Source organism: Asterias rubens, chromosome 7, assembly GCF_902459465.1.
Source record: "Asterias rubens chromosome 7, eAstRub1.3, whole genome shotgun sequence".
NCBI lineage: Eukaryota > Metazoa > Echinodermata > Asteroidea > Forcipulatida > Asteriidae > Asterias > Asterias rubens.
In genome coordinates this window covers 13,044,115-13,061,107 of record NC_047068.1, presented here as the reverse complement: position 1 = coordinate 13,061,107, position 16,993 = coordinate 13,044,115, and the positions used below count along the sequence as shown (strand labels likewise).

Genomic DNA, 16,993 nt, shown 5'->3' with positions numbered 1-16,993 from the left:
TTGCGCGTGCTTTGCGCAAGGCTTCAGACGAGCGAACGGCCGGAGCCTCAAGCCTAATCCAAAGCCGAAAGGGCCAATCAAATTAGTCCCTGTGTGGACCAAGGCGAACGCAATGGCACACTTCTTGAACTTGGGCTAAAAACAAGACATTATTTCGACAGCTGTCATTGACTTCAGAGGAAATAAAATAAAATGTCAAATGCAAACAAGTATTGTTTTATAAACGCTGCATTCTAACTAGTGGCTTTTTGGCACTCGGGTATCTTGCATCCACAAGTTACACGAAATTTGTTTCTTGCTACAATGTTAACTCATTAAATATTGTACCAAAGATGGTTTTGAATTATTGGGTGCGTTCGATTAGCTTCTCCGGATCGACCCCGATCTGCCCGGTACATTCGAATAGCTTTGACGTTATTCCAGGGACTCACCCCGGTCAGCCCCAAGTGCCCTGCTTGTGGAACGGATCACTTGGGGCTGGCCCGATGTGCATGCCGTCACCACACTAGAGGGTGAGCGATCTCGGGGCTCACCCGAGTGAGCTCTGCTTCATTTGCGTTTCAGCAGCTCTATGAAACTGGGCCCTGTTCAAGCGACAGTTAAAGAAAAAAAATGCATAGCAATACAAAAATAAATATGACAGCTTTTGCCTTGATTTTATACACATTTTGGTCATACTATAAATATATTTCTCTGTCATGCATTTCAATAAATTCACTTTTCGTTTGTTTTACTTTATGCAAGATGTACCTACATTATCTACAACATGATGTATGAAAAATGCAAAGCGAACCTGCAGCAAAAATGTGAGACAATAGTACAAAGTGTTTTGACCTGACAATGTGTTTTTTGAACAAGACCCCTAGAGTTATACTATAACTACAGGTGGGTCAAAAAGAAGTTGACCGGGATTGGTGATTTTTGTTTCCAAAACAAACAGAAGACATTCCAAAATTCTGTAAAACTAGATTTAACCAGCACTCTCTCCTGCTTATGAGGAAAAAAGAATAAAAGAAATTGATCATACCTAAGAGGAGATAATAATAATTATGTCTATTTTAACAAAGGTAGACCCCTAACAATTTTGCAAGCTTTCCACAGAATACTTACAAAACAAAAAAGTATGTAAAGATAAGCATTTTAGCTGTCAGAATACTTACAAAACAAAAAAAGTATGTAAAGATAAGCATTTTAGCTGTCTAGATTCAGTCAGGCAATAGCATTCCATTGACAGCTCCAAACATGAGTGCTTTCAGTAAAATAGGCATGACTTCTCTTTTTTTCTTTTTCAGATAAGCAGGAAAGAAAGCTAAACTTTAATATACGCTTCATCACTGGGGTTTTGATTGTCAATTGTGTTGTTTTTCAATCATAAATTTCGGTCAACTGATTTTTGACTCGCACTGTAGTGTATTTGTTTTCCCCCTAACCTTAAACAGTTTTAGTTACCGATGCTATAATGCATCTCACAGTGTTAAACACTAACTTGCCGTGTTGGCAAAAGTTAAAATCAAAACTCAATGATCAACCGAACTTAATAAGCGTCATCATCCAAAATATAAATTGTAAACCTTAATACTTTGTGTCTATGAACATGCATACCTATAAGTCATGATTATAAGCTATTTACAATAATTTTGTCTTAAAACAGTTCTCGCTTTTAGTTAAAATCTAATGAAAAAGAATGCAGTCTTTTTTAATAACTTTGTTTGCTGGAAACTATATACAATTGAGCAATTTACTTTATTATAAACTTAAAAGGGAAGGTATAAAAATGCACTCTCCTTCTTCCTCTATCGAACCCTTTACAACTCCTAACCAACAAAAAGCTGGAAAATGTCCTCTTGTCTCAAACAGTGATTTTTTCATTTACACTGAGTTATTCCTTTTTCTTTAAACAATAGTTTATTTGCAGCAATAATATCTCATGAACAACAGCTGGTTCAACCAGTTAAGCAACAAATCCAAATCTTAAACATAAACCTTAATGGAAAACTTTCTATGGCCCACGTTTAGTTTCAATAAAAGTCATCTTTACAGGTTAGTTGGGGTTGGGCTTAAAGGTCTGCATTCGTTTGGTAATGACTTTAAAAAGGTATGGCAATAAAACTAACTTGATAAGAAATACAGCAGCTTTGGAGCTTTTCACTTCAAAGCACTGCGGTTATGAAAAAACATACCAGCTTTGTACACAAACTTTGTACTTTGTACAAAAAAATTCTTGTGGAGCACCCACGGTCTTTAGAATTTCCATGTGGAGTCCTTTTATTTTCCTTTTTTTGTTTTGTCCTTGGTCTCCATCAGAATGTACTCTCTTAATGTAAAAGAGTGAAAAAGCACTATTTGAAGAGCCATATGAAGGACAACTCTTTTTAGAGTGGTCTTCCACTCTTTCAGATTGAAGTTTGCATCTTTTTAAGAGATTTTTCACTCTGTCCTGGAGTGAAACCCTCTAAAAGAGTGAAATAACCACCACTCTTTTTGAAGAGCCATATGAGGGACAGCTCGAAATGTACAGAGTGGTGTTTTCACTCTTTTACATTTAGAGAGTACCATGAGACCAAGTTGGGGTACATCTTCTACAATTTCCTCCCGATATTTTTTACAAATGCCACCACTGTCTACTTTCATTCACAACTCCTACACCTGTTTATAAATTACATTCATGGTTATAACAATCACAATTACTTCACAATTATTATATCCCCGTATTTTAAAATATTCTAAATAATCTGAATAAAAACATAAAGGGGGGAATAAAGGTTAAATTTAATATATACCTCCTTTTATGAACAACTTTCCATCAATGTACATGCGATGATTTTATTTTAAGCTCTCTGGGATGGCAAATAAGTAGAAGAGTAATTTTTTTTCACTGCTGAAAGATTCCATGAAACATTTAAAACTAGCCTCAGTTTCACCACGAGGACAGTATTAAATGTTCAAAGTAAGAAATATGCACTGATGCTGTCATAAGTTCTCAAGTTGTTTAAAGCTCCTGTAGTATAATGTTGTTTTTTAAACATGTCATGTGTAGCACCTTTCAATCTGGTTTTGCGAAAAATTCTTTGAGCCTACATTAACACATAAATGTAAGCCCAAGATAATTACCACACATTTATTGAATACAGCAAAAAATAAGTAAATGTAAAAATATGAAAATCATTTTTCCTAAGCGTAATTCATCGCAGTTTGCAGCTTGCATATTAATTTGGAACCAGGTTCCAATTTTTTTAAATGAACAAAATTATATTGCATCCGAGTTCTTTTAAGATCAGGATTTGTCTTAGCAACGCTGTGGTTGACCACTTTAATTGATAAAATATGAGACTTTTCTAATGATAGCAGGCGGTCCCATCTGCTCGTTCTTATCTGATATTCTTAGCAGAGAGAAATGTAGAAAAGTTTGAAAACGGGTCATTGTTTTATCACAACATTGCTTATAGAGTTGAAACACAAATTGAGAAATACTTATTCTTGACAAAAGACTTTGTATACACATTTTCTCTTAAAAATGAAGAAGATAATTCGATGGCTAAGAAATATATATAAATGTACAAAACGTAGTTAAAAAAATCAAAATGAGGCTGACAAGACTTATGGATATACATATATAAAAAAAATTAAAAAAAAAACTTTCTAAAAGAATCACCATATTTGCTATCCAAACACACTTTGTAAAACGGAATTATAAGTGAGCATTGTATTCTTTTATACACTCGATGACACTTACAAGATAAAAACAACAACTTTGCTAAATATTTTGTTTAAATGTTAATTATTGACAAGCAGGCATTTCATATTTAGATTTCCTTATTGTAGGGGTCTGTATGTAGGGGTCTGTTAATTTACAAAAGGTCAGTGACTCGATTATGTACCCTGGGTCTGCACCAATGTTCTGTACCCTGGGTCTGCACCACTGTTCTGTACCCTTGGTCTGCACCAATGTTCTGTACCCTGGGTCTGCACCAATGTTCTGCACCCTGGGTCTGCACCAATGTTCTGTACCCTGGGTCTGCACCACAGTCCTGTACCCTTGGTCTGCACCACTGTTCTGCACCCTGGGTCTGCACCACTGTTCTGCACCCTGGGTCTGCACCAATGTTCTGTACCCTTGGTCTGCACCAATATTCTGTACCCTGGGTCTGCACCAATGTTCTGTACCCTGGGTCTGCACCAATGTTCTGTACCCTTGGTCTGCACCAATGTTCTGTACCCTGGGTCTGCACCAATGTTCTGTACCCTGGGTCTACACCACTGTTCTGTAGCCTGGGCCTGCACCAATAGTCTGTACCCTGGGTCTGCACCACAGTCCTGTACCCTGGGTCTACACCACTGTTCTGTACCCTGGGTCTACACCACTGTTCTGTACCCTGGGTCTGCACCACTGTTCTGTACCCTGGGTCTGCACCACTATTCTGTAACCTGGGTCTGCACCACTGTTCTGTAGCCTGAGTCTACCCCACGGTTTTATACCCTGGGTCTACACCACTGTTCTGTAACCTGGGTCTGCACCACTGTTCTTTACCCTGGGTCTGCACCATTGGTTTGTACATGTACCAAAGGTCTGCACCAGGGGGTTGTGCTACTGCTCTACACCATTGGTCTGTGCCATTGATCTGCAGCATTGTTCTGTACCAAAATGTCTGTACCATGGTTCTGCACCCACGTAATGTGCACCTATTCTGCACCATAAGTCTGTTCATATACCAAAGGTCTATACCATGGATCTGTGCAGCTAATGTTCCTCTTATTTCCATTGTTTAATAAACTTATTTTAGTATAGCATGGTTGATGCGGTAAAACAAAAAATATCTCAAATTGGTTTCATGATTTCTTCTAATTTTAAATGACCATGCTCGAACAATGGCAAGGAAACAACGTAATAAGTACATGCCGCATATTGAAACAATCTTTGTTATTGTTAAAGGTCCATTTATACACTAATCCCAGCTTAGAATAAACAGAAGAATAAAAAAAATCCTCAACCCTTGATCCTCTCAGGTAAAGGTTTCCTTTTAGATTTTTATTTAAGTTCTTGAACATATGACCTTGGGAAGAGACCTTTCTTCATTCGGAGTTTACCCAGCCACCAGTTTGGATCCGTACTGTCGAGTAGATCCACGATATCGCCCGCCCTGAGTTCCAGTTCGTTGTCATCAAGCGGCACAAAGTCGTACAACGCTTTCACCTATTTGCGAAATGAAATAATAAATACAGAAATTATTATCTAATAGTTATCAGTTTTTTTGTTTGCATAGAATATTATACTGCTCTGATGGCACTCCAATATCCATGGGCACTTTTTCTATTGCTTATCATCAAATATGGCGGTCAATGTCGCTATGTGCAGGATTAGACGAAAATGCTCTGCAAATAGTACACAAATGCACAATGAATGTAATGGTTTGATTAATGAATACCATGTGCCCAACAATCATCCAATCAAATTGATAAGATGATTTAAACTAACCAATCAAGGCAAGGCCTGATACTTCACAGAGTTGCCTCCGTGCCCCCCGGTCATCGCCTTGGTGCCCTTGAAATGCTCCAGTAGAAATTTACAATTTCCTCATTGGGTGCCCTTTACCAAGGAGAAAATGCCTCGGTGCCCTTGCCCTTTCAAAAATATAGCATACAGGCCAGCAATGATGTTGATTTCAACCTACCTTGGGTTTCTGTTCAACTGCTGATTTCTGAGGGAATTGGGATTTCTTGCCCCAGGTGTTCTGCTGTTTAAAAGAAGCAAACAAAAAATCCCACCGAACTTAATAGGGTACTTAATGGGATCACAGTTTGACATCAGGGATGGTCAACATCCACACCAATTATCAACAATGGCTGATGACAGGGAAAGTTTACCCTGGGGAACTGGGGATAGTTGGCAATAACTCAATCTGTAAAGTGCCCAATATCATAAAGCTATTAAAGGCAGTGGACACTATTGGTAATTGTCAAAGACCAGTCTTCTCAATTGGTGCATCTCAACATATGCATAAAATAACAAACCTGTGGAAATTTGAACTCAATTGGTAGTCAAAGATGCGAGAAAACAATGAAAGAAAAACACCCTTGTCACACGAAGTTGTGTGCTTTCAGATTGATTTCGGGACCTCAAATTCTAATTCTGAGGTCTCAAAATCAAATTCGTGGAAAATTACTTCTTTCTCAAAAACTGTCACTTCAGAGGGAGCCATTTCTCACAATGTTTTATACTATCAACCACTCGATCCCCATTACTTGTTACCAAGTGAGGTTTTATGCCAATAATTATTTTGGGTAATTACCAATAGTGTCCACTGCCTTTAAGCAGAAAATTCTGCTCAGCTAATTTCTTCTCTTTAAGCAATAAATTAGTGGGGCCCCAGATGCAACAGCGTTAACTGCATGTTTTTTTTTCTGTGCAGAGCAAGTTTTTGTTCTTACAGGCTTAATGAAATAGACCGATCCAGTAGGCTCCGCCCACGACGCACGTGTGAGCAAGAACACGTGGGACTCTCCAATGCCTTTCTGCACAACTCTGCCGCGTGCGCCAAGATACGCGCACGCATGTCGGACCTTAGTGTCTGACCTTCGTTGCGTTGTGATTGGTCAATACACAAAAAAGCGGAGCTTAATGGATTGGTCTATTGGGCGCTGAAGCGAGGATTCAAGTTTGCTTAAAGATAAAAAACAATATTTTCACTTTCATGATTCCAACAACCATCTTGAAATGTTTCAGGACGGTTGTATTCTTTCCAAATGAAAAACGAATTGAATGATTGACACTCGACTGCCTTACTTCTCCAAAGAACATTCAAGGGGCTGGGAGAGTTTGTTTCTAATCTTGAGTAATGTAAGATCAAGTGTCTTTTCTTTTTCCTTTGAGCAAACATCTAAAGCTGAGAAGCAAAGCATCCTTCCATGATCTTGAAATGACTCACCGTCTGTTGGTATTGCTGTTGTTGTTGCTGCTGTGGAAGTTGAAACTGCTGCTGCTGTGCTGGATGTTGATACTGCTGTTGCTGCTGTGGGGGTTGTTTATGCGCCACTCCATTGGCACCAAAAGCACCATGAGAATCCTTTGGCAAGAAAAACAAAATTCAAAATTGATTTATCTGACCGCCGTCTTGGGTGCTCCGTTACAGAAGGCCAGTGCTTCTCTGGATGTCACCCCCCATTCATACAGTATTGCTCTTTAAAGCCATTGGACACTTTCGGTGAACAGTATTGTCCAAGGCCCACACTTTGTGTATCACAACTTATACATAAAATAACAAACCTGTGAAAATTTAGGCTCAATTGGTCATCTGAGTCAGGAGAAAATAACGTGAAAACCCACCCTTGTTTCCGAACATTTCGCCGTGTCATGACATGTGTTTAAAATAAATCCGTAATTCTCGATATCGAGAATTGATGTTGTTTTAATGTTTTCTCAAAAAGTAAAGCATTTTATGGAATAATATTTCAAGAGAAGTCTTTCACCATTACCTTCTATATTACCTTCCCTGTAAGTTATTTGTAAATCTGTGAACTTTTTTTTTTTTCTGTTCCGAAAGTGTCCAATGGCTTTAATGTATGATACATTTTGTTTTGACCATTAGTCAATATTTATCTATATGTATGATTGTATGAATGGCAAAAAAAAAAAAAAAATTATTATTATTATTATTATTACCTGTCCATTGTTCTTCTTCACCATATCTTTGAGTTTGATGTTCTGCGTGCGACTGACCGGCAAGATTCGGAAGTGATTCACAAGGTTATTTAATGTGTCAAACTTCTCTACCCACAGGAAGTACCTGCCAGCCTCGTCCACCATTATTTTAAAATGCTGCACTCCTGACCCAACCCTGAAGGGAAGAAGAGGCGGAGGGTAAAGTGTCAGTTTGTGTGTATGTACAAAGTACCGCAGGGTGAGGGTGTGTACATGCAGAGAACCACAAGGTGTGGGTAAGGTTTGGGTAAGGGGTGAGGGTGAGTAGGTATACACATTCAAACCGGGGACCTATAACAAAATAGAGTCCATGGTTCGGGAAAGGTCCACAGTTGGGAAACGTGTACAAAACCAATACAAAAGTTAGAGTATAAACAAAAGAGGGACGATAGGAGGTCCACAGTTGCAGGCGTATACAAGCTGGGGGAGGGGGGGGGGAGGATGGGGGGGGGGTGAGTGCAGAGAACCATAGAGTACGATCGGTAAGGGGTGAGGGTGTCTACATGCAGAGAACCACATAGTTAGGGTAAGGGGTGAAGCTGTGTACATGCAGAGAACCACATAGTTAGGGTAAGGGGTGAAGCTGTGTACATGCAGAGAACCACATAGTTAGGGTAAGGGGTGAAGCTGTGTACATGCAGAGAACCACATAGTTAGGGTAAGGGGTGAAGCTGTGTACATGCAGAGAACCACATAGATAGGGTAAGGGGTGAGGATATGAGAATGCAGGGTACCAAAGGTGAAAGTAAAGGGCAAGGGTGTTTACACACAAAGAATCACAGCACAAGGGTGAGGAGTGAAGGTATGTACGTGTAGAGTACTGCAGGGTCAGAGTAAAGAGTAAGGGTATGTATATGCAGAGTTCCCCAGGGTAAGGGGAAGGGGTGAGGGTATGTACGTGTAGAGTACTGCAGGGTCAGAGTAAAGAGTAAGGGTATGTATATGTAGAGTTCCCCAGGGTAAGGGGAAGGGGTGAGGGTATGTACGTGTAGAGTACTGCAGGGTCAGAGTAAAGAGTAAGGGTATGTATATGTAGAGTTCCCCAGGGTAAGGGGAAGGGGTGAGGGTATGTACGTGTAGAGTACTGCAGGGTCAGAGTAAAGAGTAAGGGTATGTACGTGCAGAGTTCCCCAGGGTAAGGGGAAGGGGTGTGGGTACGAGGTGAGGGTAGTTTACAAAGTAAACAGGTCAATAGTAAGGGTGATGTGAAGTGGTCTAATGGTACACGTAATAGGGGGGAGAATGAGGGGTGAAGGTGTGTACATGCAGAGAACCGCAGAGAAAGGGCAAGGAGTGAGGGTATGTAAATGTGTGTGCAGAGAAGTTGAGAGCAAAACTAAGGTTGACGTGAAGTGGTCTTGTAATATAATTATAAGGGGAAGGATGAGCTCTTAAGACACTCACTTTACTGACAAGGAATAATCCCCGGGTGAGCTTTCACTTTCTCTGATGAGAAAAGCGCCGTCTGGCTGGCCGGACATCAGCATGGATTCAGCTTGTGCTCTGGATAGCCCTCTGTAGAACCACCTTCACATGGCAGTAAACATAACACAGTTAATCGATGATCAAGGGAGTTAAGGGGTTCCCGCATGGAATTTTACCACAAATTTGAGCCCTGTCCCTTGACCAAAGTGCTTCAATGAGAGTGGTCAATGGAGAAGCCACCAGCTTTGTGTAATATGGGAGACTTTTGAGACGCTGGAGGTCCTTTTTTCAGCTTAGAGCACATACACTACTGGCGACAACTGTCAAAAAGGACCGTCCAAAAGTCTCCCATTGCAATGGAATTTAAACCATTTTGGAAGACATTAGGTTGTCATCCTTTGTCAGTTTCTGCGATGGCAATCTGTGAACATGTTTTGAACAGTGCACAATCTGTGATTATTGTAGGTCGGGACTCGGGAGAAAAAAGAACAAAACTTGTACGTACTCTGGAAGAGTGATGTAATTCCTCGGGACCATTCCTTGCTTGCCATTTAACTCTGCTTTGATCCAATCCTGTTCACTCAAATCTTGGTTGCGAGGGTCGACAATTACCTGGAGGGGTAAAAACAGAGTAGAATTTTAGCTAAAATAAAGCGCTAATTGTGTGTTAAAACTTTTTTTACATTATAATTTAGGGCAATCATATTGCTCACTTATATTTCTTTCATTAGTCTTTAAACAACTTCAAAGAGTCAATGGCTTCAATTACCTCCATGCACTGGACACTATTGGTAATTGTCAAAGACCAGTCTTCTCACTTGATGTATCTCAACATATGCATAAAATAATAAGCCTGTGAAAATTTGTGCTCAATTTGGTTGTCTAAGTTGCGAGGGAGTGCTTTCAGATAGTTCAATTTCTCAAACTCAATTCAAATATTTTAGTGAGAAATTATTTTTCTCAAAAACTACATTGCTTCAGAGGGAGCCGTTTCTCACAATGTTATCAACAGCTCTCCATTGCTCGTTACCAAGTAAGTTTTTTTATGATAACAAATATTTTGAGTAATTACCAATAGTCTCCAGTGCCTTTTAAAGAAGTACCCTCTGTATTATCTCAAAAACATGGAAAGATCGATCACCCCTGGGAACGAGGTTGCAGAGGTAGCTCTGAATCAAGTTTGTGAAACACAAAAGATCAACTTGTGGCTCAACTATGCACGAGTACTATGTATTTAAAGAATATGAGCGCAAACAAAAATGAAGGCCTATGGCCTGACATTTCGACCCCAACAGAGTCTTTCTCAAAAGCTAAATGACAACACAACTAACATGAACAGGTAACTAAGTGTATCATAAGCAGTGAAGTTGAAATACATGAATAGAGAGAACGAGAGAGTCAGAAAGCGCACATAAAAAATGCAAGGGGTTTGAACATAAACGACAGATATAAAAGGAAACTTATTATATATATTTTTTCTTGGTTTGTTTGAAACACCTTTTTAAACTGGTTTCAATTTTCCAGGAAACCATTATGAATATCAAAAGTTCTCATAGCTCATAGCTTTTCAATTTATCAAGGTGCATGGCTCAGTGTATGCATTTTGAAAATACATGTACTTCCAGGTAGGAAATACACAGTACATTTAGTTTAAAAACCCTTTGTACTGGTTTCAATTTCAATGATTGCAGTTGTTATCTACAATGTATATTAAAGACACTGGACACTATTGGTAATTGTCAAAGACCAGTCTTCTCACTTGGTGTATCTCAACATATGCACATAATAAAAAAAGCCTGTGAATATTTGAACTCAATTGGTCGTCGAAGTTGCAAGAAAATAATGGAAGAAAAAACACCCTTGTCGCACAAGTTGTGTGCTCTCAGATGCTTGGTTTTCGGGACCTCACCTAAGGTCTCGAAATCAGTTCAAATATATTTGAGTGAGAAATTACTTCTTGCTCAAAAACTCACACTGTTTTATACTATCAACAGCTCTCCTGTGTACGTTACCAAGTAAGGTTTTATGCTAACAATTATTTTGAGTAATTACCAATAGTGCCCAGTGCCTTTAAATCAGACCAAAACCTCAAAACCATTTTCTTTCCTTTGTTGTAGGCTACTCTTAGAATTTGGACTTCAAAAGCAAAGGAATTTAATGATCTTTAAAAAGGTATACCTTCATTATCTTTGACATGGTACAGACCACTGCACTAGTTCTAAAAAATAAATCAACAATTAGTACACTAACTTACATGTATGAGTTAAATAACATTTTGGTAAAATTCCAGAAAAAGAAGAAGTAGACATTGCAATTCAAACTCTCATTTCATTTCATTTCAGTTCATTTCATATATTAACTTGTCACTTTACTAGCCATGAACCCCGTGGAGAAAACACAATATAGGAAGTTTCAATGTCAAAAAAATGCTAAAAAACTCGCCTCAAAGGTAAAAGGATTTTCCGTGGAGTCTGTGAATGCTATGACCTGAGTTCAGTGGTACCCACTGTCACCTTGCTATAAAGGAGGTTGGATTTGGCATTCTTGTTGTAAATACCGATGAGGTTTTTTTCTATTTTCTCAACATGCGGACACTATATTCCATATATTGAAAACTTCACAGGTGTCTTTTATTTTACACTTTTGTCTGTAAAACAGCATGACATTGACAAAAACCAATCTATGACCCTAATTGTACAGGACATGTACCTATAAATAAGCCTTATACCACAAGCCAACACGGAGGAGGACACCAACTAGAGCTGTCACTTGTGTTGCATCATATCCCCCACCCCAAATATAAGAAAAACACTCACAAACCATAACATCAACTTTCAACAACAAACAAACAAACAAACAAACAAACAAACAAACAAACAAACAAACAAACAAACAAACAAACAAACAAACAAACAAACAAACAAACAAACAAACAAACAAACACACACACACAAACAAACAAACAAACAAACAAACAAACAAACAAACAGACAAACAAACATCACAAAACAATCCTGCAGCAACAACATTTTCAGAATATGTTGTGGGTCTTATCATAGGCCCTTTTTTAAATCATGGCTTCGGCTTTGGATACGGCTTCAGGCTCCGTCCTCTCGTCTGAAGCCCTGAGCGTGTATGCGCAAAGCACGCACAATTGCCAAAACAATGGCGGAGCCAAGCTAGCCTGAGCCGAATCCAAAGCCAAAGCCGTGGTTTCGAGAAGGGCCATAGTGACCAATATTTTCACAGGGAAACAGACTACATGTACCTATAAATAACCTCTGGACATAGGGAAGGTTTGATGGGTTAAACAATTTTTGGGAAAATACCCTAGTTTTTGTAAGCCCAATAAGGACTGCAGTGACAACCAGGAAATGGACTGTATTAATAAGATGAAACAGTTAACTCTCGTTTAAGTGTATGAGACCTCGGACTGATAAATTAAATTACCTTTCATATGGGGTTTAAAGCAGCCTTCTCCCTTTCACATATAACTCTTTCTTGGTGCCCTTGCCCTTTCAAAACGAAACATACAGGCATGCAGTCCAATAGAACCAAACGAAACCAAGCCCTAAGTGAAGTGCAAATTACAACATACCTTAAGGACATCTCGTTGCTTGAAACTTAGCTCATCCCCGTCTCTAGCTTCAAAGTCATAGCACGCTATGTATTCTATATTCAATGTCTGCTTCATTTTGAACATTTGTTCTTCGCTTTCTCTGTGTTACTGTTTGTCAGCAGCCTATCAGGAGAGTGGAAATACAGTCAGCATTCCACGTTCAGAGTTGATCCACTTCGTCAAAAATCTGGCAGTCGGACTTGCGTAATCTGAGGAAGAAACAAAAAATAGCTTTGTTGGCAATGAACGACAACTTCTCCAGTGTCGGATACATTTCAATGTCTCATTGTGATGAGCCTCTGACCAACCAATGTTTATAAATGAAAAATAGTGAATGGCCTGAAGTTTTGACCCTAGCAGAGTCTTTATCATAGGCTATATGAAAAAAAAACCCACATAAACAAGTATTGCAGTCGAGTCATAATGATTCAGGATCTTAACATACAGGCCCTAAGTTGTTACCCATATCAGATCAGAAAATATGCAGTATCACACTGCATTTTATGACTAAATAGCATTAAAGGTAGTGGACACTATTGGTAATTTGTCAAAATAATTATTGGCATAAAACTTTTCTTGTTGATGAGTAATGGGGAGAGGGCATGGTATAAAACATTGTGAGAAACAGCTCCCTCTCAAGTGCCATAGTTTTCGAGAAAGAAGTAATTTCCACGAATTTGATTTCGAAACCTCAGATTCAGAATTTGAGGTCTCAAAATCAACCATCTAAACGCACACAACTTCGTGTGACAAGGGTGTTTTTTTTCTTTCATTATTATCTCACAACTTCGATGACCGATTGAGCTCAAATTTTCAAAGGTCAGTTATTTTATGCATAATGTTCAGATACACCAACTGTGAAGGCTGGACTTTGACAACTACCAATAGCGTCCACTGCCTTTAAAAGATGTTAGTTTTGCATCAGGGACAAATATACAATGTAGTTTGTTTTTACCCTAATACAATGATGTGATTCGAACCCTAGTCCTTTGCATTGCTTTTGAGCAGATGTCTCACCATTAGACCACCGAGCTGCCCGGTGGCTAGAGGCAGTTCGAATCCTAAGTATGTGTTAGCAGTGAGTATCGCAACGATAACAGATGACTGTTAGGTTGAGAGTTTGAATCCAATCCATATGATTTGCCTGTGGACTTTCACTCAGGAAAGTACAGAGTATGCAGTGCTTATCGATGTACATTGTAAGTTAGGGTAAAAACAAACATCACATTGGTCACAATGAGCAAAAAATTGACTGTCAGATTCAGCATCCTTTACCAAGTATTATAAACGTCTGGCACTCCTGAAGTAGTACACTATACTGGACAGAACAATGGATTGTAAACAATGGAGACTTTATCAACACTCCAAAATGGTTTATAATGTCAGGGAATTGGGTATTTCCTGCTGATTAACTTAGCAATATCTAAATTTACATCACAGGTAAAGTGATTTTTATGAACAATCAGTTCATGATTATATAGTTTAACTAATTTTAATTGTTCATATCAATGTATGACTCAGAGCCAAACGAGATGTTTACTTTATTCATGCTGTCGCCCAATAAGCCACTTGTGAGTTAGATTAGAATAATGTCTGGTACAATGTCTTGTTTAGTCGCAAGTTATCGCTTACATTTGAATTCCTCAGACTATAGAGACAGTTGATATGTCAAATGGTTCAGGCAAGCTTTTGTATAGCAACCTCCAGATGAGCAAACCCTAGTACCATTGTGCCATGCACATTCATTCAGAATTGTGTGCCGGTGTTCACTGTCTCTTGGTCTTACGTATACGCAAAAGCTTGCCCCGAATCATAGGCCATAGCAACTGTAATATAAGCGGCAACTTGTGATCAAGCATGCCATTACACCAGACAATAATCAAATCTTACATGCAATGGCTTATTCAATGTAATGTAGGATAGTCTGTGAATACTGTGTTGTCAAAGCTTGAAGTTTACACTTAAACACCTGCCCAAGCCAAGTGATTTCAGTGTCCGGCCAGTAAACTTAAGACAGGACAAGTCCGGGTGGTCTTGGTTTTTGTTCAATTCAACATCCTTGTCTCAAAAGAATGATGTTAAAATGTTGAGTTTGAGTCTCATAACTGGTTTCCAATTCTGTTGAGTATCACCAATAGTCAGTAGCATTATTACTAATTAGAAATGAAGGCCTCCCCTTCGGGTCGCTTATAATGCTAACTTTTTCTTTTCCTGCCAGTGCTGCTACAGTTCTGGCTGTATTGTGTCTTCATCCTTCTGTTGCTTTTTGTCTTTTAAATAATTGTCTTACCTTATTTTGTTACATTGTCAAGTGAAGTATGCCGAAACAAAGCATTGAAAAATTGTTGCGGCAACCCGCTGCTAAAATATAGGTTACCGTAACCGCCTCTAGCTACCGGGCAAACTAGGTGGTCTAGTAAGGCACTGCTCATGCAAAGGTCATGGGCTCGAATAGTTCAGATAACGTAACCCTCCTCCCGACGGCGGGAGGACGGCAGGAGGAGGGTTACATTATCGCAACTAGGGTTCGATTCCCACCTGAGTAATGTGCCGGTGAGGTTTTTTTCACAGAACACTGGAAAGTATAGTTGCGATAACGTAACCATCCTCTCGACGGGAGGAGGGTTACGTTATCGCAACTATGGAAAGTACTGCGTATACACATCTATTAAAGGGTAAAACCATTGAGCAATGGTAAAAAAAAAAAAGGATTAATGTTGTTTATCCATGATGCAAATCTACAAACAATTTAATATTATTATTATTATTATAATAATTAGTTTAGTCAAACTCAAAACACCGACTGTAAAGAAAGAGTGCAACTTGAAAGATCACCTTTGACTTGAGTATGCCATTTAAAGGAACATTACAGAATTGGTAAGAAACAAAAATCTTGAAGATCACAGATTTACATAGAACTTGCACGGTCTAATGATGATGATACTGATAGTAGAAAACTGTAATCCCTTGAAATATTTCTGTCTGAAATTTCATAATTGATGAGAAATAAATAATATAATTTTGCGTTTTGAGTTTATCGCTCAGTGAGCGTTTAATTCATTTTTGTTTTGGTATCGATGAAATGCAAAATTTGTAATCTGTTTGTCGCTATTTTCTCGTGACTCTCAGATGGCCGATCGATCTCAAACTTCTACAGGTTTGTCAGTTTATATCTGGTGGATTACATAAAGTGCTTACACTGCCAGCAACTGTTTTGCTAGCAAAACCCATTCTGTAATGTTCCTTTAAAAGAGAAAAACAAATTGGAAAAGCCATTTCAAAAACGAGGACATTACCCAGCCCCCTACGACGGTACGACTATGGAGGAAGCAAAACACTGTTTTTGATATCACTCTATCTCTATGCTGTATGCAGTGGACCGCCACATTAAATTGTTTTGACTCATTCAATTAAATTTGTTCGTCATTTGACTTTGAAAATCACAGAAGAACGAAAGCAGTACTCATTGTAAACGCTAAAATATGAACAAGTATCAAGTTGTGAATGTAAACAATTACACAATATTTGGGTTTTCTATCAATAAGTATAAGAAAACAGTTACTTACCGCAGAAGTCGCGTAAGTTCAGGGTTTCCGAGACGTAAATGGAGTCTATTTACGTCATGTGCATTAGAAAAAATTGACAGTCTGGCACTGCTCATTTCGCAAGTGAAGACGCTGTGCGTCAGTTTCAAAACGAGTGTAAGAATAACTTACAGTCTGGATGCAAGACCATGCGCTAAAAGTCATTTCCTGTTTATGGGCCCATTCGAGAATGGGCAGTAGGTGCCGACCTACAAAACACATTAAAGGGGCTGCTTCATCATGATAAAAATCAACCCTATAACGACTGTACATGGAATTATGAACCACCCCAGTTGCCGATACGTTCTCCATATAATTGGATAGGGATCGGGAATGAGTGCGCGAGGGGAGTAACTGGATGAGAGTTCATAGTTCACTGGCAGTCAAGCCCGTTTATCTCGACAACCCCTTTTTGGACGCCCTGTCCTTACCCTTCCTTGCTTCATGTCCGACTGACAGCCACGTTGAAGAAAAGCAAATTCTTACTTCCAAGTTGTAGATGAGGTCAGGGCCGGGAAGAAAATAATTTGACTACGTACCAGGAGACCAGTGTAATTTTCATTTCCTAAAATATTAATCATGGGGGTGGGGCGGGAAAATGGGCTTCCCCCAATGACGTCCTATGGAAACCTATCATTGGCCGAGAGTTGCATGCGCGCGGCTCGTACA

At 39.1% G+C, this 16,993-nt stretch overlaps 1 protein-coding gene across 2 annotated transcripts; it reads right to left on the bottom strand.

The window, feature by feature from the left end:
• Positions 1-2,481: 2,481 nt before the first annotated feature.
• On the bottom strand, positions 2,482-16,360 carry LOC117292464 (protein enhancer of sevenless 2B-like). Of its 2 annotated transcripts, none has more exons than XM_033774508.1 (8): positions 16,307-16,360; positions 12,720-12,949; positions 9,627-9,733; positions 9,101-9,223; positions 7,658-7,832; positions 6,924-7,061; positions 5,670-5,732; positions 2,482-5,191 (listed from the first exon to the last, which is right to left on the bottom strand). In XM_033774508.1, exons 2-8 carry the CDS (start codon positions 12,822-12,824, stop codon positions 5,027-5,029), a joined length of 876 nt encoding a protein of 291 aa, XP_033630399.1. In that variant the 5' UTR covers positions 12,825-12,949; positions 16,307-16,360; the 3' UTR covers positions 2,482-5,026. The 2 variants fall into 2 exon arrangements, with proteins under 2 accessions (XP_033630399.1, XP_033630400.1); XM_033774509.1 differs by having other exon boundaries at positions 5,670-5,729.
• Between the last annotated feature and the right edge of the window lie 633 nt (positions 16,361-16,993).